Consider the following 26,131-nt stretch of genomic DNA (forward strand, 5'->3'; position numbering starts at 1 on the left):
GGGGCTCCCCGGGACCCGGGGAGGGGGAAGGACGGGGACGGAGGAGCGGCACAGGGACCCGGGGCGGGCGAAGGGGCGGAGCAAGGACTCAGGGAGGCGGGGCGAGGCGGGGCGGAGCCGGGAGCGGGGGACGGGGCGGAGCCACGCGCGGGGCGTGCCCTGAGGGCGTGGCCAGGAGCGGGGCAGGGCGGGGCGTGTCCCGGCGGCGATGGCGTCCCTCTTCGGCGGCGTGGAGGGGTGAGGGGTCGCGCCGCGGGGGGGGGTGGGGGTGTCCCCACGGGGCTCTGCGCCCCTCCCGCGCCCTGATCCTCCCGGGTACCCCCATCCGTCGTGTCCCGTCCCCCCCCCGTCCCCCCCCCCGCGACTCCTCCTGTCCCCCTCCGGGTACCCTCAGCCAGGGGGAAGGGAGGCAGGAGGGGTCGGGGGGGACAGGACCTGATCGCCGGGGGGGCCCGACTGCAGCCCCCAGCTGGGACCCCCGCGACCAGCTCCTGCCCGGTGTAGGGTGGGACCGGGGGCTGAAGTCAGTGGGACAGGATGGGGGTGGGGGTGGGGGTTTGAGCAGCCATCCCCCCAACCCGCCCTCGGGGACCTCCATCGTGGTGCGTGTGTCCTCCACGGACCCTCATCCTGGTCCACCCTCCCCTCAGCACCCCTAAGGACTGGTTTAGGGTCTGCAGGGGTTCCCCTGGGAGATGCAGAGCTGGGGTGATGGGGCTGACCGAGGGTTTATCCCCCCACTGGTGATGGGGGGGGACATGGGGTAGTGCTGGCAGCTTCGTCCCCCCGCCTCTCTCCACAGCGGGGGCACCCACTCCAGGGTGGTGCTGGTCTCCGGTGATGGCCAGATCCTGGCTGAGACAGAGGGACCCTGCACGAACCACTGGGTGAGCTGTGGGACCCAGCCCGGGGAGGGGGAAACATGGCAGGGGGGTGGGGTGGGGGGGTGGCCCTGCTTGTCCCCAAGCTCCCAGGGCACTTGGGTGGGATGAAGCCACCAGAGAAGGTGCTGGGGCATTGCCGGCAGTTCGTAGCCAGTGGCAAAGATTTCAGCTGTGTGGGACCCCCCAGGGATGGAGCCTGGGCTAGTGGGGAGGGTGGCTTTAGTGCATGTCCCCCACCTCGGCTCTCAGCTCATCGGCTCTGAGAAGTGCCTGGAGAGGATCGAGCGGATGGTCAGCGAGGCCAAGAGCAAAGCTGGGGCTGATCCCCACATCCCCCTCCGCTCACTGGTGAGCCCCCCCATTCCCCCCACTGTGCTCCCCTGGGACCAGCATCCTCCCCAAGGATGCTCCGGCTCCGTGTCCCCCCTGGGGTGACGGGGACCCTCCGGCATGGGGCAGGGGCTGTCCCTCAGCGGGGGTGACCAGAAGGATGCCATCGGCAAGCTGACAGAGGAGCTACACCAGCGCTTCCCCCACCTGAGCCAGAGTTACTACATCACCACCGATGCCGTCGGGGCCATGGCCACTGCCACCGACCACGGTAGGGGAGAGCTCGCCCTGGGGTGACAGGGATGGGGATGTCCCGGTGCGGGGGGAATGACCGCGTGTCCCGCCTCTGACCCCGCAGGTGGCATTGTCCTAATCTCGGGTACTGGCTCCAACTGCAAACTCATCAACCCCGATGGGTCAGAGACGGGCTGTGGTGGCTGGGGACACATGATGGGTGACGAGGGCTCAGGTGAGGCTGGTGGGCAGAGACGGTGGTCGGGGGCACCGCGGGGGGGTGTCTCAGCCAGCTTTGTGCTCCCTCCGCAGCATACTGGATTGCGCATCAGGCCGTGAAGATGGTGTTCGACTGCATGGACAACCTGGAGGTGCCACCCCACGATGTCAGCTACATCAAGCAGGCCATGTTTGACTACTTCCAGGTGCTGCTGGGGGGGGTCCCAGGGTGGGCTCTGGGCTGTGTGCCGGGGTCTGGGTAGGGCTCTGGGCTGCACACTGGGATGGTGGGGTCTGGGGGATGCTCCAGGCTGTGCACCGGGATGATGGGGTCCCGGGGAGGGGGGATGTCCCCTATGTTGGCAGCCGGGATCCAGGGCTCACCGGTGGGTTCCCCCCCTGCTCCTGGCACTGCAGATCTCCGACAGGATGGGCCTCCTGACACATCTCTACCGCACCTTCGAGAAGTCCAAGTTTGCAGGATTTTGCCAGAAGCTGGCGGAGGGTAGGGAAGCCCCTTCCCTGGGGGGCGCAGGGGGAAGAGGTTGTAGGGGGGGTGCCGGACCCTGGGGCAGCCCATCCCTGGGGTGATTGGGGCTGCCTGTCCGTGCCACCCTTGGTTTCCGCCTGGGGACTGTCACCCCTTTGCCATCCCTCCCTGTGACAGCTCCCCGGACCTGATCTCTGCCCCCGGCGCACCCTTCACCCTGGGCACCCTCTGCCCTTGTCGCGGGGTGGGGGGGGAAGGACACACCGCTCCCTCCACACAGCCCAGCTTGGATGGTGGGAGCTGGGTGCAAGCTCCGGTGGGTGCAGGGGTATGGGGGGGTTGTCCCAGGTCCCCATCCCACTGCCCCCCACCCCGTACCCAGGTGCACAGGCTGGGGACCCGCTCTGCTGCCATGTCTTCAACAAGGCCGGTGAGGTTCTGGCGCGCCACATCGTTGCTGTGCTGCCCAAAATCGACAGGGTGAGAGCCGACAGGGAGGGGGGTGCGTGGGGGGGGTCCCAGTGCCGGGTCTCACCCACTGCACCCCCCACAGAGCCTGTTCCTGGGGGAGCTGGGGCTGCCCATCGTTTGCGTGGGCTCCGTCTGGAACAGCTGGGAGAGGATGCAGGCAGGTGAGCGCAGGGATGGGGGATGCTGGGGGGGCGGGGAGGGGTCCTGCGGTCCCCCGTAACCCCAACCCTGCTTGTGTCCCCCCCAGGGTTCATCCGTGTGCTGGCACAGGCACGGGAGGAGGCCCCCGGCTGTGTCTTCTCCCGGTTCAGCCTGCTGAAGCTGAAGCGTTCCTCTGCACTGGGGGGAGCCCGCTTGGGCGCCAGGAACATCGGCCAGGCTCTGCCCTTGGACTATGCCGGCAACGTGGATGTCTTCTACACCCACGTCTTCTAGCTGTGGGCCCCCCACGGCTCCTGCCCCACGGCCCCCCAGGATGGAGGGACCCTCTGCAGATGGTGGCAGGGGTTTGGACAAATGGATTTTGTAATTTGGCAATAAAAAGGTTGCACCACCCAAAGGGAAACGGGCTGGGAAGAGCTCTGAGCTGTGGTGGGACTGCTGGAAAATGAAGAAAAACGGACCTTGAAGGTTCCTGTTTCGATGCTCGAGGAGGATGGGCTGCAGTGGCCATGGCCATGGGTCTGGGGACGGGGTGGTGCCCAAACCTGCCTGCAGGCAGGGGGAGGGTCTGGTACTCAGGGGGCAGCTGGACCCAAGTGGAACAGGAGGGAGGAGCTGCTGGGGAGGAGGAAGAAGAAGAGGAGGAGGAAGGAGCTTGGGTACCCCGGGTGCATGAAGTCAGGGGGCTGCTGGTGCCTCCTGCCAGTGGCTGGGGGACCACGGTGAGGTGCAGCCCTGAGCTCAGCCTCAGTGATGGGGACAAGGGAGCGATGCTGTCCCCTGGTGAGCAGGGGAAGGATTATTTTGGTCAGGACAGCATGAGCACATTCTTCTTCACCTCCCCCCCTAAGCTGGGGGCTCACCAATGGGGCCACCCGCTCCCTTTGTAGACTCTCATGGTGCTGCTGGGTGCTGACAGCGAGCAGTGGCCCCCCAGCAAAGGGGAAGGTTGTGGCTGGTCCTGTCCGTGTGAGTTCAAGCAGCTTTCTTGGGGCTGGTCTTCATTTAAAAGGGGAAAAAAAAAAAAAAAACAAACAAACCAAAAGGAAAGCCTTTTTTGCTGCTTTTGTTTGAAATATGCAGCAAGGGGCTGTGCCTGATCTAAAGCACAAACCCAAAAGCTGCCGCTTCCTTCCAGGGAGACTGGATGGGAAGGGCAGGCACTGGGACAGGCATGGAGCTCACGTACCAAGTGGGGTTGATCCTGTGGGCTCACCCTGCCCTGGGCAGGCTGCTCCGTACCCAGTTCCACCAGCACAGTGTCCCAGCAAGGCTCTTCCACACACCAACGTCCTCATCCAGCAGCAGGATACCCTCTGTCCAGCTGGGGGAAGAAGCAGCAGCAGAGGCAGCGGGCTTGATGCTGGGAATCCTCTCCCCTTGGCTTTCCCATTTCTTTTTCAATTTTATTTTCTCTGTGCCGAGTTCCTGACCAGGCATAAACTGGAGCTGTTTCTTCCTCCAGCCATTTCAGGCTCTCCCTGGCCAGCTCCAAGGGAGCCCCGGCCTCCGGCAGAGGATGCTGGAAGCCAGCACTCCCATGGCCCTGCAGCAGAGCTGAGGGGAGGGAAGAGTACCACCGTGGGGGTGAAGGAGGAAAATCCTCCAGGATTTCCTGCTGGGACTGAGAAATCAGAGGAGCTGGTGTTGAACGGAGACCTTAGCCCTTCTCCAGGCAAGACTTCTGCACTGCTCAGTTCCAAAAAAAGTTTATTTTTAATAACGCATTGTCTGAAATTTACAGCACGTCAGAGGGTAGGGGTGGGTTTGGGGTTTGGTTTCTGTTTTTTTTTTTTTTTTTTTTTTTTTTTCTTTTGTAAGATATCAAATAGAAACCAGAGAAAGGTGGGGGGAGGGGGGCAGGTGACAGCACTACCGCTACAAAAGAAGTTTGCCCAGTGTACAGCTGCCCTTCCCTGTGCCCCAGATCACATCCTGCAAAACCCTGGGCACAGCCTGAGCTCCGGCCTCGGAGCGGAGGGAGCCTCCAGCAGCTGGAGGTGACTGGGTGGGTGCTGAAGGCACAGGTTGTACCTGGAAACAGGAGAACCCAACCCAAACCAACCCATACCTCTGGGCAGCAATATTTAAGCTGGGCATCTTCAACAGGCTGCCGGCTCCAGCTGCAGCAGCATCAGAGTTTCGTGCTGGTTTTAAGACCGGCAGCCAGAGATGGGAGATCTGTTGAGTTACGGAGCAGACTGTACAGAGAGCTGCTGAGTTAAATCAGCTCAAACCCTCCACCCGCAGTTAGTGTTTGTGGTCCAATAACCCCAGGCCCTCCCGCTGAGCTCGCCGACGGGCGCTGGCGGCAGGAGCTGTGTCCGCCAGCTTTGTTGTGCCGAGCTAATGGAGACGGACAAAGCTGTCAGCTATTGAGTGGCCATTAGCTTCCCTCTCTGCAAACCCCACGGGGATCTGTAATCCCCCTCCATTAACTACTCTGTTGAAGTAAAGGGAATACTGGAAGTAACTGCACCCGGGAGGTGAGATTTACACGGATGAGCAAAAGCTCCCATCCACGCTACTAGAGCCAATAACTATTTAAATCGTTAGGCTATGTCCCTCCCCGAGAAGCTGCTGCTTCCTCTGGATACAGATTTTTGACCCTGACTCTCCAAAGGAACTCACTAAGCACAGGATTTAAAACACCAGAAGCACCCAGGGCCATGGTTGAGGGAGCTGAAGCCCAGCCAGCTCCTGCTGCTGGGGAAGGAAGTCCCCCACGAGCAAGTTCACCTGGCGGAAGCACGGATCCTGCTCACCAATAGCTGCTCTGATGGCTTTGCCTTGAATGCCATCCACCACCAGAGCCTCGGCAAAGGGGACTGCAGGGGAGCAGCATGAAGATGCTGCCCATCGCCTTCTCTATCTAAATCTGTGGGTGCTCCTCGGGGCTCAGACTCATGCTGACGGAGGATCCCTCTCCTTTCCTAGGGAGGCTGCTTGACACCAACTCCCTATCACTCCACTCTGCTGAGAACGGCCTCTATTCAGTGTTTCTTGGCTTTATTTCAATGAGAAATGAAGGTATAGATGTTTCAGAGCCACAGCCTGTAGTGCTGGATAAATTCAGGAGTCGGGGGGAGGGGGGGATTCTTTTAAGGTGTTTTGTAGGAGCAGCCCTTCCCTTGGGATGGACGGCTGGGGTGATGTCTGATGAGTCTGGTCTCCCCTAAGAGCTCCCACAACTGATTAAGCAGGCAGGACTCTTATCTCCCAGCAAAGAAGCATTTAAGTTAGTGTTCAGCACCTATCAGAGAGTGGGGCAGGCTGCTGCTTGGAGGAATTTAGGGTAACAGTCTTGTTACACTTCACCTTTCCTTTAGCAAAAGAAATCCTGGTTAACAGAAATAGGGAAAGCCAGCATGGCTCCTGGCCCAGGCTCGCTGCATCCAGGGTGGGAGCAGGTGAGCAGGGGGATCCCTACAAATTCTACTTAAACAAGAAAACATGACTTTTCCACTAGCAGGTTTGAAGCACGCCTTGAAATGGCCTCTGAAGCAGGGGGAGTGCTGGTCTCCAGGACAGACCTAAGGGCCACAAGTCCTAGAAAGCAAAAACTGCCAAAATAAGGTGATAGACGATACAAAGAAAGAGTTTTTTAAAAAGGGAAAAAAAACCCAACAAAAAAAAAGGTACTTGAAGCGTAGAGCAAGATTTCGCCACGTTGCAGCAACTCCACTACGGCGTGGAGTCCAGCCAGGGGCCAATCCCCTCCCTCCTTCCCGCCCGCCACCTTCCCCTGGAGCAGGGACACAGTCTTTCCAAAGCCTGCCTTGACGGTCAGTACTTCACGCCGGGCACAAACTCCTTGGCATCCGGATTCAAGTTGCTTTTGCTCTGGAAGAGAAGAGGGATGGAGGACCCCCATCAGCAGTCCAAATGCCGGCAGCCCCTGCTGAGCATCGCTCACTCCACAGACCTGCACCCCCAAAGGTGCCCCATCCCAGCAGCCGCTTGCCAAGGATGCCATCATGGATGGCCTTAAAAGGCTTTTAAGATGGATTTGTGGCCAAGTAGAGGTTGATGGAACCATCGCAACCCCATGTTGACCATGACAATGTCATCGAAACCCAATTTCGGGCATTTTGAAATCATTTATGGCCAAGCAGAGGTTGATGGAACCATTGCAACCCCATGTTGACCACGATGCCATCATAGGTACTCAACGACTTCTTAGGTACTCAACAACTTTTTTGCTTCACTCTTCACTGGCAAGGACTGCAGCCACACTGCCCATGATGCAGAATGCAAAGGCAAGGATTGGGAAAATGAAGAACTGCCCACTGTAGGTGAAGATCAAGTGCGAGACCACCTGAGGAGCCTGAAGGTGCACAAGTCCATGGGACCTGATGAGATACATTCGTGGGTCCTGAGATAACTGGCCGATGAAGTCGCTAAGCCACTAGACATCATATTTGAGAAGTCGTGGCGGTCTGGTGAGGTTCCTGCCAACTGGAAAAGGGGAAACATAACCCCTATTTTCAAAAAGGGAAATAAAGAAGACCCAGGGAACTACAGGCCAGTCAGTCTCACCTCTGTGCCTGGCAAGATCATGGAGCAGATCCTCCTGGAAACTCTGCTAAGGCACAGGGAAAATAAGGAGGTGATTGGTGACAGCCAGCATGGCTTCACCAACAGCAAGTCATGCCTGACAAATCTGGTGGCCTTCTACGAAGGGGTTACAGCGGCAGTGTACAAGGGAAGAGCAACTGATGTAATCTACCTGGACTTTGACAACATCCCACACGATATCCTGGTCTCTAAATTGAAGAGACATGGATTCGACAAATGGACCGCTCGGTGGATAAAGGATGGTCACACTCAAAGAGTTGCGGTCAGCGGCTCGCTGTCCAAGTGGAGAGCAGTGACGAGTGGTGTTCCTCAGGGGTTGGTACTGGGACCTGTACTGTTCAACATTTTTGTCGGTGACATGGACAGTGGGGTTGAGAGCACCCTCAGCAAGTTTGCTGATGATACCAAGCTGTTTGGTGAGGTAGACATGCTGGAGGGGAGGGATGCCATCCAGAGGGACCTGGACAGGCTGGAGAGGTGGGCCCAAGCCAACCTCATGCAATTCAACAAGGCCAAGTGCAAGGTCCTACATCTGGGTCGGGGCAATCCCAAGCGCAAATACAGGCTCGGTGGGGAATGGCTGGAGAGCAGCCCTGAGGAGAAGGACCTGGGGGTGATGATTGATGAGAAGCTCAACATGAGCCAGCAATGTGCAATCGCAGCCCAGGCGGCCAACCATATCCTGGGCTGCATCAGAAGAAGTGTGGCCAGCAGGTCAAAGGAGGTGATTCTGCCCCTCTACTCCACTCTTGTGAGACCCCACCTGGACTACTGCATCCAGGTCTGCAGTCCCCAACATAAGAAGGACATGGACCTGCTGGAGCGTGTCCAGAGGAGGGTCACGAGGATGATCCGAGGGCTGGAGCACCTCTCCTATGAGGACAGGCTGAAAGAATTGGAGCTGTTCAGCCTGGACAAGAGAAGGCTCTGGGGAGATCTTATTGCGGCCTTCCAGAACCTAAAGGGGGCCTACAGGAGAGCTGGGGAAGGACTTTTTACTAGGGCATCTAGTGATAGGACTAGGGGGAATGGCTTTAAACTAGAAGAGGGTAGATTTAGATTAGATATTAGGAAAAAAAAAATTCACTGGGAGGGTGGTCAGGCACTCAAACAGGTTGCCCAGATAAGCTGTGGATGCCCCATCCCTGGAGGTGTTCAAGGCCAGGCTGGGCAACCTGGTCTAGTGGGAGGTGTCCCTGCCTATGGCAGGGGGGTTGGAACTCGATGATCTTCAAGGTCCTTTCCAACCTAAACCATTCTATGATTCTATGATCTACACCCAATTTTGGGGCATTTTGAGAACATTTACACATGCAAAGTGGCTGCCCTGGCCCTCATGTCCTTGCAGGCACCTGCAGCACTCAAGACACTGCTGAACAAGTGCCAGCTTGAAAGTATGTACTCTCGGGCTGAGTTTTTTTTGGGGGAGGGAAAACACAGGGGAATCTGCTGTCTCTGTCTCTCCCTGTTCTTGCTTGGGCACAGAGCTGCTGGTGGATGTGCTGCGAGGTGCAAGCGGCTGTTTTATCCCCGCCCACAGCAAAGCAGGGGGGTAAAGCAGCTCTGCCCAAGCACAGTCAGCATGGCCGGGCCATAACAACCCCCACTGTGCTGGTCTATACAGCCCTACAGCATATTCCTGCTTTCAGGGATGAAAACAGGCATCTCCATAACGCTGCTGCTCTTCCAGCCACCCAGCAGATTTTCACCACTCTAAATATCTATCTAGGCCTGGGGCACTCAGCACCCCTGGAGCAGACCTGTCTGGTCCTCCGGTACCTCTCCAGCCTGTCAGGACACGCCAGCTCTGCCCAAAAGGCAAGAAAGGTTCTGGCTTGCTCTGGGACCACAGCCTAGCTCACATGCAAGTGGCAGCCCCATTTCCACGGCTTCTGGAGAGCAAGTTCTGCAAAGCTGGATACTTTCGTCTTTAGGATACATGGCTAAAATGAGCATCCTTGCAGAAAACTCCAAAATTTGTCACCGGTGCATTAGCACCAGGTCTTGCACCGATATCCCTCTATATTTCCCCCCAAGGAAATCCACCTCCCTTCCCAGGACAGGACCTCTGCTCTTTGTCAGACCTCGCATCATATTCTCCGAGGTCCTTACCAGAATGTCCTCTGTACTGTGTCCGTCACCAACGGAGAGCCCATTCAGCTGCTGCTGGAGCTGCCCCATGCCCTGGGGCAGGTCGCGTGATGGAATGAACCAGTCCTGGTCTTCTTCCTCCAGCATCTCCTGGAAGCAGCGGTCAAGAAACTCCTGCTCCTGCAGCTCCTCCTCCACCTGCCCAAACACACCTGTCAGTCGCAGGAACAAATGATGCATCGTGGAGTTTTCCATATGCTGTCCCCACCTGGTAAAAGCAGAGTCTGCGACATGCCTACCTCACCTCGGTATCTGTCCATGCCTCAGAAACACTACAGTAGAGCCAGAGCTAGATTTTAAACCTAGATGAACACAGCTTTGTTGACTTGCCTGTAGCCAACCCCAGGAAGTTCAAGAGCACAAAAACTGGCACCTTTTGAGTGGAGCAAAGCCGTGCTCGGGCCGCTGCAGACTGCTGGGGTGGGGAGATGCAGCCTGCAAGCTCACAGCACCAGGCAAATCCAGAAGGGAACAGGACAGGATTTATGGGACATCCAGATGCATCAGTGCACGCACAGGATTTCAGGCTGCCAGGCTGCAGCACAGCTTGCTGCAAAATGAACAGGATGGCTAATAAAATCACAGCTGGGAAATGGTGCTAGAAGTGTGCGTTGCTGTGCAGATCCTCTGCTATGGAGCGATGCTGTAGCTCTGCCAGCCCGTATTTTGCTTTCTTGCTTCCCATGCTTCTCCTGCTAAAAGCTGTGGCTCTGCTCAGCCCCCTCGGCAGCCTGGTGCTCTGCAAGCACCGACGCAGGGTGGCAGTCGGCTCCCGTTGAGTGCACCATGGATGACACCATCTCCGCTGCAGGAAAACTCCTCCCGAGGAAAGCCACAGGACCTGGCTCGGGTTCCCGAGCAAAAAGCTGCTCATGCAGGGGAGCACAGGCAAAGCGAGGCAGGAGAGACGGGCAGGAGGGGGGCTGGGTGTCCCATCCTTACCCTCGAGCAGGCACATACCATTAGCGGGTCACATTAACCAGCTGCTCCCATCTTCCAGGCTGGTTTTCTCTGGATGCTGACTCGAGCAAAGCAAGTGAGGCAGGGAGATGGGTAGCCCGCGCTGCCAGCGGCCTCCTGCTAAACAGGCACGTGGTTGCCAGAAAATGAGCAGACGTGGTGACAGCCAGCAAAACAGCACGATTTTGAGCAGCTGTTATTAAGTCCAAGAGGGCTGGGTGAATCTATGATTCCCAAAATGCTCTGAAAAGCTTAAACCCTTCCATTCCACAAGAAAGCAGAAACTACAACCAAAACTGGCTTCTTGGGGGAAAAAAAGGGAGCTCTGTAGCTCACCACACCATGTACCGCAGCCCCTGAGCTGGGGATGGGCCGGCAGCCCTTGCCACTGGTGGGCTACTGCGGTCCCACTGCCTCACCGCAGTGTTTACAGAGACCTGTCCATCACAAATTACTTGGGAAGGTAACCCTGGTAAACCTACAGGGCTATTAACTTTCAGGTTATTCACAACCAGTCCCCCGCTACATTTTAAATCACATGTAAATCAAATTAAAACTCCTTGTGAGGGTTGTGGAAACCTCTCACATCAGTAACCAAGCCTTGAACACTGTCTCCAGCCTCAAAGACTGGAGAGCTGCTCTCCACCAGCCCTAGAAATTGTGCCTGGCCAGGGGAAAATCCCCTTTACTGCTTGCAAACCATCACATCACTATCCTCAACTGCATTTTCAGAGGCTGTCCTTGAAACCACAGGCAGGCAGTAGCACGCGAAAAAAGGGTATTAAAAAAACCCAACATCCCAGGACAGCTGGCTCGCCCCAGCAGGTGACGACAACTACCCTGGGCTCCTGCACTTCTACAGGACACCGGATGGAACGAGCCTAGCTTTGTGCATCTTGCAACACTTCAAACCCAGGTAAATATTCCCTCTCTTATGAGTCTTGGAGCTGCCGACTGTACTCTAACCACAGCCCAGCAGCACTTAATTTCCATCCACACACCAGAGCTTTTTGGTGCATACAACCAGACACTGGGGCCAATGCCAGCACTGGCTGTGAGCCAGGGATGCGGTGATGACATCAGTCCCGGACCAGTGGACAGGGACAGGGAGATCCTGGACACTTGCACCTGTACCTACCTGCTACCCCTCTAGCCAGAAACCATCAACTCCTTTGCATTGCATTGTGACAACCTGAACCAGGAGAGAAAGGGTTTAATATTTGCTCAGGGCTCTTTGCTGGCTTCCTGTGGTATTTAATGCAGCTCTGTCACCTCCTGCCCCAGGCCCTTCTGCACCAACCTCACCTCTGTCAGCACAGTTTCTTCTCAGCACAAGAGCCCACCACTCCCTTTTTGCCCTCTGGGATGTGCTGGCTCCGTGGGAAAAGGAACGTCACTAGCATAAATAAGGTAGGACTGTGCCAAGAAGCTTGTGGGTTTCTGAAAACACCTGCCTGTTCCCCTTGCTCAGTGCCTGGACAGCAGAAACCCTAGAAGGAGGAGGGGGGTAAGGGAGAGAGGGGGCAAGGAAGCAGCATGTCTTCAGAAGGCTGTGGAAGATGGAAGAGAAAGTGGATCTGAGGGAAGATTCAGCACCAGATCTTACAGCAGCCCCAAGCCACTGGGGCTTGCATGTGAAGGCAGCAGAAGCCGCCATTGCCACTGAAAGGGACGTGCCTGCTGCTCCCCACCCCGTGCCCCCATCACCGGCATCTCATCCTCTCCCGGGAGCACTCAGGAGAGACTCTGGACAGGGAGCAGAACACAGCCAGATGAGGCACAGCATCTCAAGCCAAGCCCCATGAGCACTGATGCCAGCCCAAGGACAGCTTCTTCCAGGAGCGCTGACTTCTGACAGACAAAGGTTCTGGTGCAGGACAGCTCTCCTTACTCTGGCTGGTGCCCCACCAGCAGACACATGGACTTCAAAGCCCTTAAAGGTTGACTTCAGCTTCTGTACAAACCGTTTTCCCTTGAGCAGTGTTTCACCAGGAGCTGGACAAAGGGCTGAGCTCCCAGGGCATCGCCAAGGAGTTGAAATGCAGAAGCAAGGGCTAGCAGACCAGGAGAGCATGGGCGAGTATTTCAGTGACACAGTGCCCAACGCAGGGAAGCCCTAAGGTCTTGGCCCTGTTTTCTTCCCTTCTCCATCTCCCTCTGACTGCACAGGCTTTCCTCTGCCTGGTTCCTCCACCCCAGGACACTCCCTCCAGCATGGAGACGCTGTATGGTTTGCTTTGCACTTTGCCTTCATCAGGCTTTTAATCAAGACAGCACTTTACGAACATTAACTAATTAATCTCACACATTTCAATCAGCACAGCTGCTTGTAGAGGCCGGCTGCTGCCTAATCACGTCATTAAATAAAACAAAAGCTTTGAGTCACAACTAGCTAACAATTGCTAACGTGATGTGGGGCGGCACTCCGCAGCTGCTGCACGCTCACCAGGAGTTACTGTCAGCAGGCGGCTGCAGTTTCCTCCTGTGGGAACAAGGCTTAAGCATTACCATATGGAAATTTTCTGCTGAGAACACCAGTAAAGCTGATGAAATCCTCCTTTGGTGACCAGGGGTGCGGTGGGGACACGACATGACTCTGCCCAGCCTGCCCGCAGCTCTGACAGTCCCTCCCTGCTAGTCTCCCGACATGTTGGTGATGGGAATCCAGTGCTTGGCCATACTCGTGAGGATGTTTTAGGAAGGGGACAAGTGTCTAGGAGAGTTTAGGGTTTCTGCCTGTAGCACAGCTCAGCCAGCTGATGGGGCAAGCTCCTTCCTCACCCAGTTCAAGAAGTCTGACTTCTTTCCAGCTACTGGAATAATGGCAGGAAGGACCAGTGAGTTCTTTCCTGCTGCCTCGTCCTGCCCTGGCATTTAGATGAAGGCCCAAAGCAGAAGCACGAGGAGGACGCTAGGTGGCTGCTCCCTTTGCTCCAGCATGCAGGGTTGCATCATTATTCCACAAACAGGAGCTGTTCAGATCCCACCATGATCTACCAGAAGCTCTGGAGCACTTAGCTGGCCACACAGCATCTAGTGGCCAAGGTTCCTACAAAGTAGTCTGGCTGCTCCAAGCGTATTTGGGACCATTTCACTGAAATAGAGACTTCTACCCAAAATGAGAGGTACTAACTGCAGAAACTCATTGCTGAGATATCCAGGCTAGAAATGCTCTCAAATTTCGAGGACTGATTTTCATGCTGGACCTCTCCTTCCAGCTCAGCATGCAGAAAGTGAAGGTCTCTGTTATCACAGCAAAGCACAGGAGAAGATGATGGTGCCATCACTGTCCCTCTGAGAAAGATCTGAGAGGATTAAAGGCATCATGAGGGTTTTTTTTTCCTGACTTTATCCATCCCATGTCCTTACAGGCATATCCAATATAAACAGGATGACTCTTCCCTTGAGCTGAGAGCCACCATCTGTGTGCAGCGCCTGTGCTGGCTGTGACTCACATGCACTTCAAGGTGCCCATCAAAGGACATCTTTCCCACTCCTCTACCCTCGCCTCAATTTTAGCTGCAGAAACGCAGAGCTGTCAACCACCCTCCTGGTCTTACCTGTCTGTTGAAGTCTTCTTCGTTCTCCATCCACATGTACTCTGCAAAGGGGTTGTTTTCCTTTTCATCATGGCCATTCACTACTTGGTCCTCTTTGGATTTGGGACTGGACGCTGTTGTACTGGCGAGGTCGGAGCCATTCATCATTACTGACTCTGGGAAGAAAAACATAGGGGTGAGGGAGCTGCTGGGGACTCCTGTGCCACCCCAACACCCTCCAGCCACCCAGCTCCCAGATGGGGGCTTGCCACTGGCCAAGCTGACGGGTAACAGCTCAGGCTTCCAGCACAAGAACCTGCTGCTTCCAGGCTGCTTTTTTATGGCACTATTTTATGGTGCTATTCCCAATTCCTCTTCTTGAAAGTGCTGGAAGCAGCACTACACCTCCCTTGCAGTGGTAGCATATATTTTTCATTATTTTGGCCCATCAGGAACAGTCTGAACATAATTGATCTGGACTTAGAGCAAGGGCTGACCTGACCAGCAGCTCCTGGAGAAGTTCTGAACAGGGCTTGGAAAGGCATCGGCACCCCAGACCCTGTCCATCCATTACATTTATTTTAAATCTGCCACCAAATGCATCAGAAGACCACAACTGGGTTATCACTGTAGTCAACATACAAACACCACAGAAGCAGATTGCCCCCTACCCCAAAATACTGATTTTTTTGGCAGAACATACGCATGCCAATCTGTGTCCTTTTACCTCTGCTGTAATTTCTTTATTTTTAGAGGGCATTTTGCAAAAGCCTCTTGGTTTGCGACATAAAGGCTGCCTTTTTCTAAAGCGGGCATTCAGAATCACAGCACCACAGCTTGAAGGAAGACAAACTTTAGAGTCCCAAACCTCAATTTCTGAAAGGGTCCCAAGAGCAGACACAGGGAAGGACACACAGACAAGACAAATGAGACAATTCAACAGTGAAACCCTATGGCATAGCGAAATGCAGACTAAGGCCAGCACAACCCTGCTGAAAAATGTCCAAACATCACATAATGACATCCCAGCTGTATGTTTTACTCTCCCCTGGTAAAGGCTTTATCTGGAGCCGAGCTGTATTCAGCTCTAGCACAGCACTGAGGCACAGGGATAAATTCGAGAGCATCCCATGTGAGCAGGGGCTGGAAAACCCAACTTCTTGGAATGACTGGCAGGAGTGGGTTGGTTTGGTCTTGAGGAGGGTGAGAGCTGGGAGCCCCACAAAACAGCCAGTTTGACTAGTTGATCATTGTAGGTCCCTTCCAACTGAAACCTAACCTTCCCTTCCCTTGTTGCAGAAAAATCAGTCTTTTGTTCTTGTGGATACAGTGGAGTTTTTATTTTTTGCAGCAGTAGAAATTGGATTTGGAGCGGGGAGTGAGGTCAGGGAGACCACTAGTGATGATGGGAACTAATACCTTTTGCAGGGGGACAAGCCTCTCCCCAAAGTTTCAGGGAACAGCTAGTGATGGGGACCAGGGTAGTCCAAGTATGTCTAATGCTGCTTTAGGAACATGAAGACAAATTAGATGATCTCTCAGAGTCTCCACGAGCCCCTACAAGGCTGTGAGAACAAGCAACATCCTCACCAGAGGCTCGTTTTATGTCTCCACCCAGGTCACAGCTGCTGTCAGATCTGCATCCCAGCAGCCGCTCCAATCACCCGGGAGCAGGGATCCCAGCTTACTCGTTAAACGTAGCCTGCTCTAGGGGCCAAGCAGATTATTCTCATTTTTGGGAGGAATCTGAAGCACAGACAGGTACACAACAACTGTCACATGTTACTCTCTGAAAAGCCCCCCGGTCAATACCAAAGGTACTCACTCAGCCCTTGTCTACCGACACCTGGGTCCCCAAGAGCAGCACAGCTTGAACACAGCTGCTCCTGGGCAAAGAAAAAAGGGAAAAAAAAAGGGAAAAGGAAGAGCAGTAAAGTCCTCAGGCTCCCTGCAGCCTCAGGGCGCCGCACCAGGCCACAGTGAAGCAGCCTTTGTTATCTGCAGAGAAGCAAGAAAGGCTCTGAACCAAGCACGGAAACATAAACCGTGCCAAAGCCAACACGGCGGCTCTCCTGTGATCAACGAGACTTATTGACGACAGACAGCTCAAGTCTGGCAGGAGAGAGTCACAGGGCAGGCGGGAAGGGGAACAGAGGCGCAAAGCAAGTAAAAAGGCACGAAAGGTTTGGATGGAGGAGCTCTCCCTCCCTGCCTGCTTCTCTCACTGCCAGCACAGATGTTTGCACAGGCAGAGCCCCAGAGCTCAAGGACACATGAGGTTTGAGGAGCTGGTGGGGTTCACAGCTTACATACAGCATCCAGAGCCCCGTCCTCTGTGCAGACAGGCAGGACTGGTGCTGGGTCAGACCAAAAGCCCTCCTGCTGCCCCGCTGCAGGTCAGCCAACTGCCATCAAGAGACAAAACGAGGTGCCCGTGCTGGTCCGGCAGCTCTGTACCAGCCACTGCAGAGAACCGTTTAGTTGGAGAAGCAGCATGAGAGAGGAGGGAAGGTTTCTGCAATGTTTCCTTTTATGCTTTTTATGGTTTTTGGTTGTTTTTTCTTTTTTTTTTTTTTTTTTTTAAGAAATAAAAAGCCTCCTCTCCCTCCCCAACACTCACACATCCACACTCCTTACTAATCTGGCTGCAAAGAATCCTTGCTCCCATGGAGCCGGCTCTCAGCAGAGCTTTGCGGCTCTTTCTGAACTTTCTGAAAGGGGGCTTTCCTTGAGTGTTTGGTGTGGGTGACCCAGGACCCATGGCACGGCCATGGGGAGCTGCGGGTGCCATGGGAGGAGGAGAGCAGCCAGCCTGACGCTGCAAGGAGGGCAGTGTGCTGTGGTTTGGGAGCAGAGACATGAAAGGATGGCTTGTGTCTAGTTTCCCTCCCAGGTTTGTAACACAGCAGTAGGACTTTCATTGCGGTTCCTGTCGGCAGGACAGGTTTTTCAGGCAGACAGGGAGCAGCAAAGGCAGCAGCCCTCAGCACAAACAGACGCGCCACCGGCATCCCAGCATCCCTGCAGAGCCCACAGCCCCTCCGTCATCCACACATCCCACTCCAGTGCCCAGAGCAAATGAAGGGCTCCCATGTCCCCAGCCACTACCATGGGGCAGGCAGGGTCTGGGGATGCCAGCTGAGCTCAGACTCTCGATTTTGGCTTCCACCATCCTTCAAGGGGCAGATGGAGAGCTGAGACCCCCGGGAAGGGACCCCACTGCTGGCAGCCCTGGGCACACCACGCACCATCTGCTGCGGTCCCCACGCTGTGTAAACAGACCCACTGCTCACCAAAATTAAAACACAGGAAGCATTCGTACCTCCACATCACGGTCAATGCCACTTGTTTACTCTGTCACCAACAGGTCCATTTTTCTTTCTTTCTTTTTTAAAAAAAAAAAAAACACAACAACATGTAGGTGTTCAAAGACCCATTCTCAGCCCCTCTCAGCAGACTCAGACTCCACCTTCACCGTGGAAGCTGCTTCACTGCATTTATCACACAAGTTTCCCTACCACGCTATTCCCACCTCTTTTGTTAGATTTGAGCCGTCCCAAAGCTTCCTGAGCCCTCCCGCAGTCCTCATCTGCAGCCATCCCCTGTCTGCTGAAGCCAGAGGTTTCTAAACAGCCTCAAGCAAAAAGGGAGTTCGGAGAGGACAGCACGGATATTTAAGTGTCATGGAGCGAGACAGGAGCACTTCTGCCGAGCGATGCCCCTGCGCTTTGCTGTAAGAAGCTGCTGCAAGCGGCAGGCAGGAGAGGCAAGCTGCCCCACGGCACTGGGACAGACGGCTGCCACCCAAGCTCATCCCTGCCAGGGGGTTGCTCCTGCCTGCATTTCCACTGGGAATATACCAGGTGAAAAAACTCACCAAACAGGAAGACAGGCACCCAAATCTCTGTTGGTGCTTGCTGGTATGGCACGAAGGGCAGTGGGTACCCAGGGGCAGGGGTATGTGCACAGATGGCGACAGCACAAGAGACCTATGTGATGTACCCGTTCAGTAGCCCAAACACAGAAGGGAAAAAAACCCAAAGCACCAAAGTGTTGGTTTGTTTTTTTTTTTTTTTATCTCCCATTTTTCACAGCTGGGTCTGAAGGACCCAAGGTCATGGTTTTCCCTTATCGGCTGGCATGCCAGCAGTCCCTCGCAGCAGCCCAGGCCACGCAGAGCCATTCCTGCCTGGAAAAGTGCCTTCCAAGGGTGCATTTTCCAGTCTGCCTGAGCCAGGCTCAATGTATGTTTTGGTCTGCGTGTTATTTATCTGAGTCACCGGAGCAGTGCTGTAACCGTCAGCCTGTTGACGCTCTACCAAGTACGCACAGAGCCAGTGTAATTTTGATATATTGGTGAGACACTGCAGCAAGCTTACTGCTCTGAGCCATGGCTCTCTATTAAAACTAAAATAAATAAATAAATCTGCTTTCTTATAATGAAGGCTTCTTGGATTTATCTTTCCTTTCCCCTGGAAAATTAAGTAGATTTTTTAAAAAAAGTAATCCTCAACCTGGGGGCTGAGAGCACAGAAAACACACCCAGAGCACACAAACCACCTCCTGAGAGCTGCATGTCCTGAGCTGGAGCACAGCAAATCCCAAGCAGCTACACCATGCGGCTGCCTGCAAGGCAGGGAGGCAGCCTGGGAGGTCCCTGCTAGTCTTTACAAACATCATCATTCTTAATGCTCCTATACTTGCTTGGGGCTGGAACAGCAGCCTGGCAAGGTAGGTTTTATTTGGAAAATGACAACAGAAGCTGAGAAACAGAAATTTGGCCCCCATTTGGTATTTGGGTGATGCTTAAAGGCTTGATGCTTCATGGCTACAGATTTCACAGGACCTGACCCCAGCTGGGACTACCAGGCAGTCCCGGGTCCATTAGCCTGGAAATAGTCACTGAGGCAAAGTGGCACAAGTGCCCAAGACATCTAAGGGCAAATTAATCAGTGTGGCTCATGCAGGAAGATCCCAACTCAATACCACCATCCCAACGCCAACAGCATCTAAAGGAGATTAACTTTTTTTTTTTGGAGGAAACATACACGTTTCTGTGCAGATGTGTCTCTCAGCCCCTGTGCTGCTGTGCAGAGATGGCACTGTGGTCCAGGCACAAGGCTGGACATCATCTAGCATGGCTGCAAAGCTCACTGCAGGGCTGTGAGCACTGTCTGCCCTTCAAAGCCAAGGGGGAGAAGCACAAGGCACAACACAGGAGTCAGCAGATGCGACGGTGGCTCAGCGTTGCCAGGGGCAGGTCTGGTCCCTCTGCCCCCAGCCCCTCACCCGATCCCTTTGGCAGCAGTGGACATGTATCACAGCTACCCGCCCTCTGCCCACCTCCCTGCCTCCTCTGCCTGCACTTCTGCAGCTGCGGTCCCATCCCCTGCGCACCGTGCCACCGCAAACCCCGCTAAGGCAGCTGGGTTGTGCTACCCGAGACACGCTGCCCTTGCTTCAGGGCAGACGCCGTAAGGCCAAGCGGGCTGCCTTGTCTCACCACCACCTCATCCCATTCGGCTCCCGCTCCTTGGAATTACAAACCACAAAAAGAGCAAGGTCCCCCTGTCAACATGTTGAGACATTTGATGCAAGAAGGGCAGAAACTTTGTGGACCAATTCTGCAGGAGGTGGTGAAGGACTCCTTAAGACCTGGCAGCACCCAAGGGTGGTATAAAAGGGGGTGGCAGACCCTGAGGGAGACAACGCTGAGACTGAGTGGGAGGACAGCAAGCACATAGGTGTAGGTACCCGCCATGCTGCAAGGGGAGCCCAGGTGCAGAGAGCCTGATGCAGAGAAGGAGGTAACAACAGAGCGACACGGTTGGAGCAGCAGGGGAGCAAGCTGATCTCACAGGCAAGCATTTTTCCAGTGGTGAGCCGTGTGTGGAGGGAACGGCAGGCGGGCAGTGCTGCATGTCTGCCTGGAGTGGGTCAGGAGGCTGTGGCACCATCCACTGGGTGGGGAGGAGTAAGGACAAAGGCAGCGGACTGAGAGATTGCACTGTGGTCGGAATGAGCCGTCCTGCGAAGAGAACGTACACGCAGGAACACTTCAGGCTCCTGTGACGGAGCAGCACAAGGCATGGCGAGTTACTAATAATCTGGATAACGCACTTCGATGCCCCAGAATTACACATATGGTTATCTGCTCTTTCCAGGCAGGCCATTAGACCATTTCCTTACCTAATTCAGGAGGATAACACACAGCAGAACAAACCAGAGTTAGTCACAGGAGGACAGAGGAACTCCTGGGAGGCAAGACCCTTCACAAGCCCCACTTCTGGCTGGTTTCTGCCCCTATGAGAGCATCCCTTTCTTACGCCAAGCGTGGCATAAGCCATGTTCCTCCCCTTTGCCCCCAAAGAGTTAACAAGTCAGCACCAGACAGGAGAATCGAGCACAGCTGCACGCTTGGCTCAAGGCAAGGGACATATGGTCCTCCTTACCCTCCCAGGCTGGTGCGGCCAGAGCCAAAACCTCAGCAGAGGCTGCTTCGGCGGGGAGCGCTGGGTTATGTGATGGAAGAGGCTAGCTGGCCAGGGCTCCCAGCTCTATAAATAGCTTTGGGAATCATTGTGTTTGCAGACAGGCTGGTCGTTCAGCAGGAAAACCCACCCACTGCAACCCAGACTTCAGAAATTAAAAAAAAAAAAAAAAAAAACCACGAGCCCTTCTTTCTCTGTGCACTTTCACAGCTCCTCTCCTTCCCGACTGCCCTGCAAGCGTTTAGGAGCACAGCTAGGTTTGCAAGGGCTGGCAGCACTGGGGAATGCAAGAGGTTAGCACTGCATCCCCAAGCCTGTGCTGCTGCAGCCTCATCCCAGCTGCACTTTGGGTTTAACGACACTCAAATTTCAACTTGTAGAGCATTCATAAAAAGAAACACTATTTTTCCCCCTCAACCAGTGCAGAGATGCTTCCCACAGAAGAGGCATACTGGAGCATAAGCAAATTGGTTTGAAGTCCTCAACCAGAAGCCCACGACTGATCCATGCCCAGGCAGCACTGGGGCAAGGAGGAGAGAAGAGGGCTGGATATTTTTGCAGGCCACCTCTCAACTCCTCAGAAGCAGCAATTAGAGAAGGGCAGCTAGTTAACCTCATTTCCCAAGAGAGTGGATTCTCCCATTTCAGCTTGCACAGGTACTTCTTGGACTCCACAGATTCAGCCCCACTTCCAACGCCCTCGCTCCTTCCACTAGCTTCTCCTCCTGCCCACCTGCGCCTCACACAGTAAATGCAGAGATTACCTTGCTCTAATCTCTGTTTGCAGATAAGGTCTCTGTGCTTCGGAGTCCCAAGCTGCACTTTTTATCTCCCAGCTGTGTAGATTTTTCCAGTAGCCGTGAGCATTGCCAGCTGCCCTGCATGGCACTTGGGATGTTCCCCTCCCTCTGCTTCCAGCTGGGTCTCACCAGGGAACCCAGTGTGACTGGGTCTGGCTTTTTCTGCACGGCTGCAATCCGGCCCTGGCCCAGCCCACGCTCTATCACCACCCTGATGTCTTTCAAGTATTTTTTCCCCAGGCTTCTCCTTCTTATTATACTGGCGCTTCAGGTTTTATTCCCTGACGCTGAAGCGCTGAGCTGGCGAGCTGCTGCAGACCTGGGGGAGTCACCCACTGCTCCCCGCTGTCTTCAGCCCTCTGTAATTACAGGGCGTTAAGTTCTCCTGGTTAGTCTGGACTTCTAATGTTAGGCTGGACTCCTGATACTCCCTTCTCGCGCTGTCTGGGCTACTGAGGGGGTGTGCCAGTCCCTGCTTGCAGCCTGCAGCAGATGTGGAGCTTTCCATTTATCTCAGTTGCTGAGGAACTGCATCCTATTTCCATCTCCGATCTGGGGGATAATCTCATCCTGCACTATTTTAATCTATATCCACAAGAACAATCCCCCACTTTGCCTAGGCACAAAACGAAGGGCCGCCAGATCCCCCGTCATTTTGAAAGCACCAGAAACATCGAACGCCGCTCTTGAGCTGTGTCCAAGAAATGCTTAGAAACCTAATTTCAAATTCATCCTAAACACTGCTCTTCATTGAGCTACTTTTAATCTCAGGCAAAGACAACACGTTCTGCACTTCACAGCTCACAAACGGGTCCTGCTGCTCACCAGGATTAACGCTGCAATACATTGCAGCAGGATATGGCCAGCCAGCACCATGCATGAGCCCTGTAATTTCTTTAAGGGAACCGATAATAGAAATTTTAAAGGCTTCAAAACAGAGCATCCATCACGCAGCACCTTCCAGCTCCCCAGGCGGTGGCGGCTACTTCTGCTCTGGGAGGGGAAACCTCCTGGTCAGAGACAGAAGACAGTCTTCCCACAGATGTGCTGTGACTTCCCACACAGGGACTTCCATGGGGCAATGAAGGGACAGTGTTCCCTGCCTGCCTGGGTGCAGGCAGAGAGAACTGAGAGCAGAAAAAGCCAGTGGTGCAATTTCTGCAGCAGCAATGGCTGGCAACTGAGATCAAGGAAGCAAATGGAACGCTTTGGCAGGACTCTCCAGGTCTGCAGGAGCAGCTTTATCTCTGTTTGTGCTGGAGGCCCAACATGGAGGCACCTTCCCAGGCACCTCACAGTACGTGCCCTGTACTCACATCTTGGGCTTTGCCCATGCTGGTGCTGGGTGCCTGTCCTCCACGCCATCGCTTTCACTCAAGGATGGGGAAACAAAGCACGGCAAGGCCGAGGGGGATAAGGCAGACATGGAGATTCGACCTGCATTTCAGGAGCTCAGGTCTGCACCTCAGCAACTGGACCACGCTGGCTCTTGCTGCACCCTCCCTTGGACCGCAGGCTGTGGTAGCGCAGTCACAGCTGCCGGGGCTTGGCACCATTCTCCAGGCCACCAAAACCTGACAAAACACGCCCTGTCAACATCAAACAAGAGTGGGCACTGTGCAGGCTGGCTGGCGGCTCCCTTTCAGCAGCCTGGATTTCGGCTGCTGACAACACCAGCATGGATCAAATTAACACTGGTGTAAGGGCCAGCGTGATGACAGCTCTGGAGATCGACGCTGTCCTCGCACAGTTAAGGTCCCCAAGGTGTTGTGGACCAGCCAGCCCAGCGGTGATGGATGACCCAGAGGTGAATGGCCAAGGGTCTTGCTTCACTGTCCTGTGGCCAGCTGTGAGGGGAAAACAAACTCCTGCTTCCAGGGAAGGGAACAAGCCTGTTTCCCTCCTCAGCTGTTCACTTTCTAGAACAAAAGCCTGAAAGTTTGCATGAAAGTCCAGCTCCCTCTAACAGAGCCCTCGGATACACTGCCCACCTGTGTACAGCAGGTGTTTTCTGCCTGTCTCAAGTAAGTACGTGGGGAATCCCGCAAGGACATGTGTGCATCTTAGAAACAGCACACACACATGCCTGGCTCTTCCTTACTCAGCCTGGAAAAGGGCTGTCCCAACAGCTTGTCACCCAGGAGCTCTTCAGAGGGAAAAACTTCAGACTTTTTTGCACAGAAAGGAAACGTGGACATTTTCAATGCAAGACTGTAATATGCATTTTTATCTCAAGCTATTAGGAACCAAAAAAAAACACAACTGAGGGCTTTACACAGCCTTTTCTGTGGCCAAGGATCCAGATCAACCATACTCCAAAGCGACAGAGCCCAGCATGCATCCTGTCAAGCAGTCACTGCGTCAGATGCAGAGAGGTTTTCCTACCTGGCCAAGATGCTCCTGTAGCAACATCTGACTTGTCACTGCACGCCAGGCTGAAACCTGAAGAGCCGGCACGTAACAAAATATCTGAAGGGCACAAACCAGGAGCCAGCTACACCATGCTGAGCCTGCCAGTGCTGCATCCCGTCCCCCATAAACACAGCTGGCGGGGGCAGGCTGGCCTGGACTGGGGAGGGCAATCTCCTCCCAGCCCAAACCCACCCATGTGCTGCATTCCAAGCCCCTGCAGCACAGGCTGAGCTAGTTTTTTAGGTAAATTTAAGAAACCACCTTCCAGTCACTGCCATCTGCAAAGACAGCACATTGTGCCGCCTGCCTCCGTGTTGGGGGTCCCTCCAGAGTGATGGCAGCATGCAGCACCGCTGTGGCTGTCCCCCACGTGGTCCACTGGAGCAGAGATCATGCAGTGGGAGGAGGTCAGAGTGGGCTTAGGAGGGAGAAGCCAGTCTCCCCCTGCCCCACAGCTTTGCTGAACGCATTGCCACCCCACATGGTGGGTCAGCAGGGCCGGTAGCATGCTCCCCTCGCCTCTCCCCACAGGCAGGGGGCCTGGCCCACGCAGAGAGGAGCCTGACGACTGTTTTGGGAGCCTGCTCCCGAGGGGTGCTGGGGTACCAGGAGAAGACAAGGGGCAGGGTGGCAGGAGAGTGCCCAGCTGGAGTCTGGCAGGGCCCCAGCTGTCAGCACTGGTTTCTTTGGTGAAACCAGCCAGGAGGGACTTCTGCCAGTCTCTCCGACCACGACACCCGGTTGAACACCTGCTCCCAGGTCGCCTCCACACCCACCTCACCTTTTGGGGAATAAGCTGACGCAGCAGCCCGAGCCCTGTGCTTCCCAGTCTCTGGCTTCACCTGGCCTGCGTGCCCCGGGGAAGGAAGCTTCCCCAACAAAACACAGCGCCTGCAATCCAATACAGAACCGGGACCCGAGCTGTGCTTGCTTACTCCCGTCCCAGCCCTCCCCACCGGGCGCAGGCCGGAGCGTGGCCACACACCCGGCGCTCCCCATACGAGGGCTGCCGGAGCCTCGTGGTTGCGCTGACAGAGGTGCGAGGAGCAGCCGGGGCCGTGCCGAGGCCTGCGAGCGTCGCCCAGAGGAGCTTTAATTCAAATCGGGCCGGGCTGGGGCCTGCTCGGCCTGCGCCCGCCAAAGGCCCGCCAGCCCCAGACCCCCCGGTGCTCGCCCCGAGAAGCCGGCGGGCTGCCGGGGTCGGGTCGGGCCTGCGCCCCGAGCTCGTCCCGGAGCCCCCTCCCTACCTGCCGACCGGGCCGGGCCGGTGCCGCTCCGCGGGCGCCCGCCCTCCACTGCCACTGCCACTGCCACTGCCACTGCCACTGCCACTGCCACTGCCGCCGCCGGACCCCACCGTCGACCGCCCCCCCGCCCGCCCCGCGCGGCGGGGACACGCCCCCTTCCCCGCCCTAAGAAGACTGACATCCCATTGGTCAGACCCGCCACGTGTTCCCGCCCCCCTCAGCTCAGCTTTAAGCCTGGTTGGGCGGAAGGGTGAGCGATCGTGTCGCTATTCCGCCAGTCTGCTGCCACTCCAGCTCCTAGTCCCACCCGCTCTGCCACCGTCTCATTGGAGATCAGGGTCCGCCTCCTAGCCTCCGGATTGGTTAACCTCGAAGTGTCGGATTGGTTGGGCGCACGCGTCCCCCACGTGGGTCAGACCGCGGAGGCGGGACTGTAGCGGGGTGGGCGTGGCCCGCCACAATGTAAATAACTACATCACCCTGCCCCGTAGTCCAGATCCTGATTGGCGGGCGCAGCGCCCAATGGGAAGAGGCTTCACAAGCCGCCCGCCTCGCTGCGTGGGAGTGCTGCTAGGGAGCCGCTGATTGGTGGGTTGATGTAAACACATCGAGGGGGCGGGGGATTCCCCGGGCACTCACGCCCGAGCCCGGCGGGGCGGGAGCTGTCACGTGGCGAGCGCGTGGTTTGGAGGGGGGGCACGGACGGACCCAAACGCCCCGGGGGGGCAATCCAGCCCCGCACCCCGAGTGATGGGGGTACCTCGGGGGGGTACCAGCCCCGGCACCCCCGGGGCGGGGGGAGCACCGGGAAGGGGGGCTCAGTCCCGCACCTCAGTCCTGGGGTCACCCCAGTGCCGGGGGACCCGGCTGGCACCCCCAATTTTGGGGGGCACCTCGGGGGGAGACGACGACGACGCAGCCCCACACACCGAATGATGGGGGTACCTCGGGGGGGACTCAGCCCTGCACCCCCGGCTCCCCCAGCGCCGCCCCCTCGGACCCCCCCCGCGCCCCCCTCCCCACTCCCCGATTACCCGTGTCCGGTGGCCGCCCGCCCGCCCGTCGTGTCACCCCCCCCTCTGCGCTGTGACGAGCCCGGGCCGGCTGCCAGGACCGAGCCGGGGCTGCGCCGGGTGGCGCCCGCGGGCACCCGCACCCCGACC

General features: G+C 56.0%; 2 protein-coding genes across 4 annotated transcripts; one reads left to right on the forward strand and one right to left on the reverse strand.

Moving 5' to 3' along the window:
• Nucleotides 1–206: 206 nt before the first annotated feature.
• NAGK (N-acetylglucosamine kinase) lies at nucleotides 207–3,240 on the forward strand. The gene is made up of 10 exons (XM_082482723.1): nucleotides 207–237; nucleotides 803–887; nucleotides 1,134–1,232; nucleotides 1,344–1,485; nucleotides 1,573–1,683; nucleotides 1,761–1,873; nucleotides 2,085–2,172; nucleotides 2,540–2,637; nucleotides 2,711–2,789; nucleotides 2,876–3,240. Exons 1-10 carry the CDS (start codon nucleotides 209–211, stop codon nucleotides 3,061–3,063), a joined length of 1,032 nt encoding a protein of 343 aa, XP_082338849.1. The 5' UTR covers nucleotides 207–208; the 3' UTR covers nucleotides 3,064–3,240.
• Nucleotides 3,241–4,568: 1,328 nt separating this feature from the next.
• PAIP2B (poly(A) binding protein interacting protein 2B) lies at nucleotides 4,569–25,051 on the reverse strand. 3 transcript variants are annotated; one of them, XM_082482239.1, is made up of 4 exons: nucleotides 24,969–25,051; nucleotides 14,040–14,194; nucleotides 9,481–9,657; nucleotides 4,569–6,633 (listed from the first exon to the last, which is right to left on the reverse strand). In XM_082482239.1, the coding sequence occupies exons 2-4, from the start codon at nucleotides 14,184–14,186 to the stop codon at nucleotides 6,577–6,579; spliced, it is 381 nt and encodes a 126-aa protein (XP_082338365.1). In that variant the 5' UTR covers nucleotides 14,187–14,194; nucleotides 24,969–25,051; the 3' UTR covers nucleotides 4,569–6,576. The 3 variants fall into 3 exon arrangements, with proteins under 3 accessions (XP_082338365.1, XP_082338367.1, XP_082338366.1); XM_082482241.1 differs by lacking the exon at nucleotides 24,969–25,051 and adding an exon at nucleotides 23,695–23,739; XM_082482240.1 differs by lacking the exon at nucleotides 24,969–25,051 and adding an exon at nucleotides 16,332–16,732.
• Between the last annotated feature and the right edge of the window lie 1,080 nt (nucleotides 25,052–26,131).

The sequence above is a fragment of the Vanellus vanellus genome (assembly GCF_965231255.1).
Source record: "Vanellus vanellus genome assembly, chromosome: 4".
NCBI classification, from domain to species: domain Eukaryota; kingdom Metazoa; phylum Chordata; class Aves; order Charadriiformes; family Charadriidae; genus Vanellus; species Vanellus vanellus.

Coding starts and splice junctions, on each gene's coding strand:
- NAGK (XM_082482723.1), top strand. CDS start 209: ATGGCGTCCCTCTTCGGCGGCGTGGAGGG. Junction 238..802: donor CTCTTCGGCGGCGTGGAGGG/GTGAGGGGTCGC, acceptor CTCTCTCCACAG/CGGGGGCACCCACTCCAGGG. Junction 1,233..1,343: donor ACATCCCCCTCCGCTCACTG/GTGAGCCCCCCC, acceptor GGCATGGGGCAG/GGGCTGTCCCTCAGCGGGGG.
- PAIP2B (XM_082482239.1), bottom strand. CDS start 14,186: ATGATGAATGGCTCCGACCTCGCCAGTACAACAGCGTCCAGTCCCAAA. Junction 9,658..14,039: donor AAGAAGACTTCAACAGACAG/GTAAGACCAGGA, acceptor GTGTTTGGGCAG/GTGGAGGAGGAGCTGCAGGA. Junction 6,634..9,480: donor ACAGTACAGAGGACATTCTG/GTAAGGACCTCG, acceptor CTTCTCTTCCAG/AGCAAAAGCAACTTGAATCC.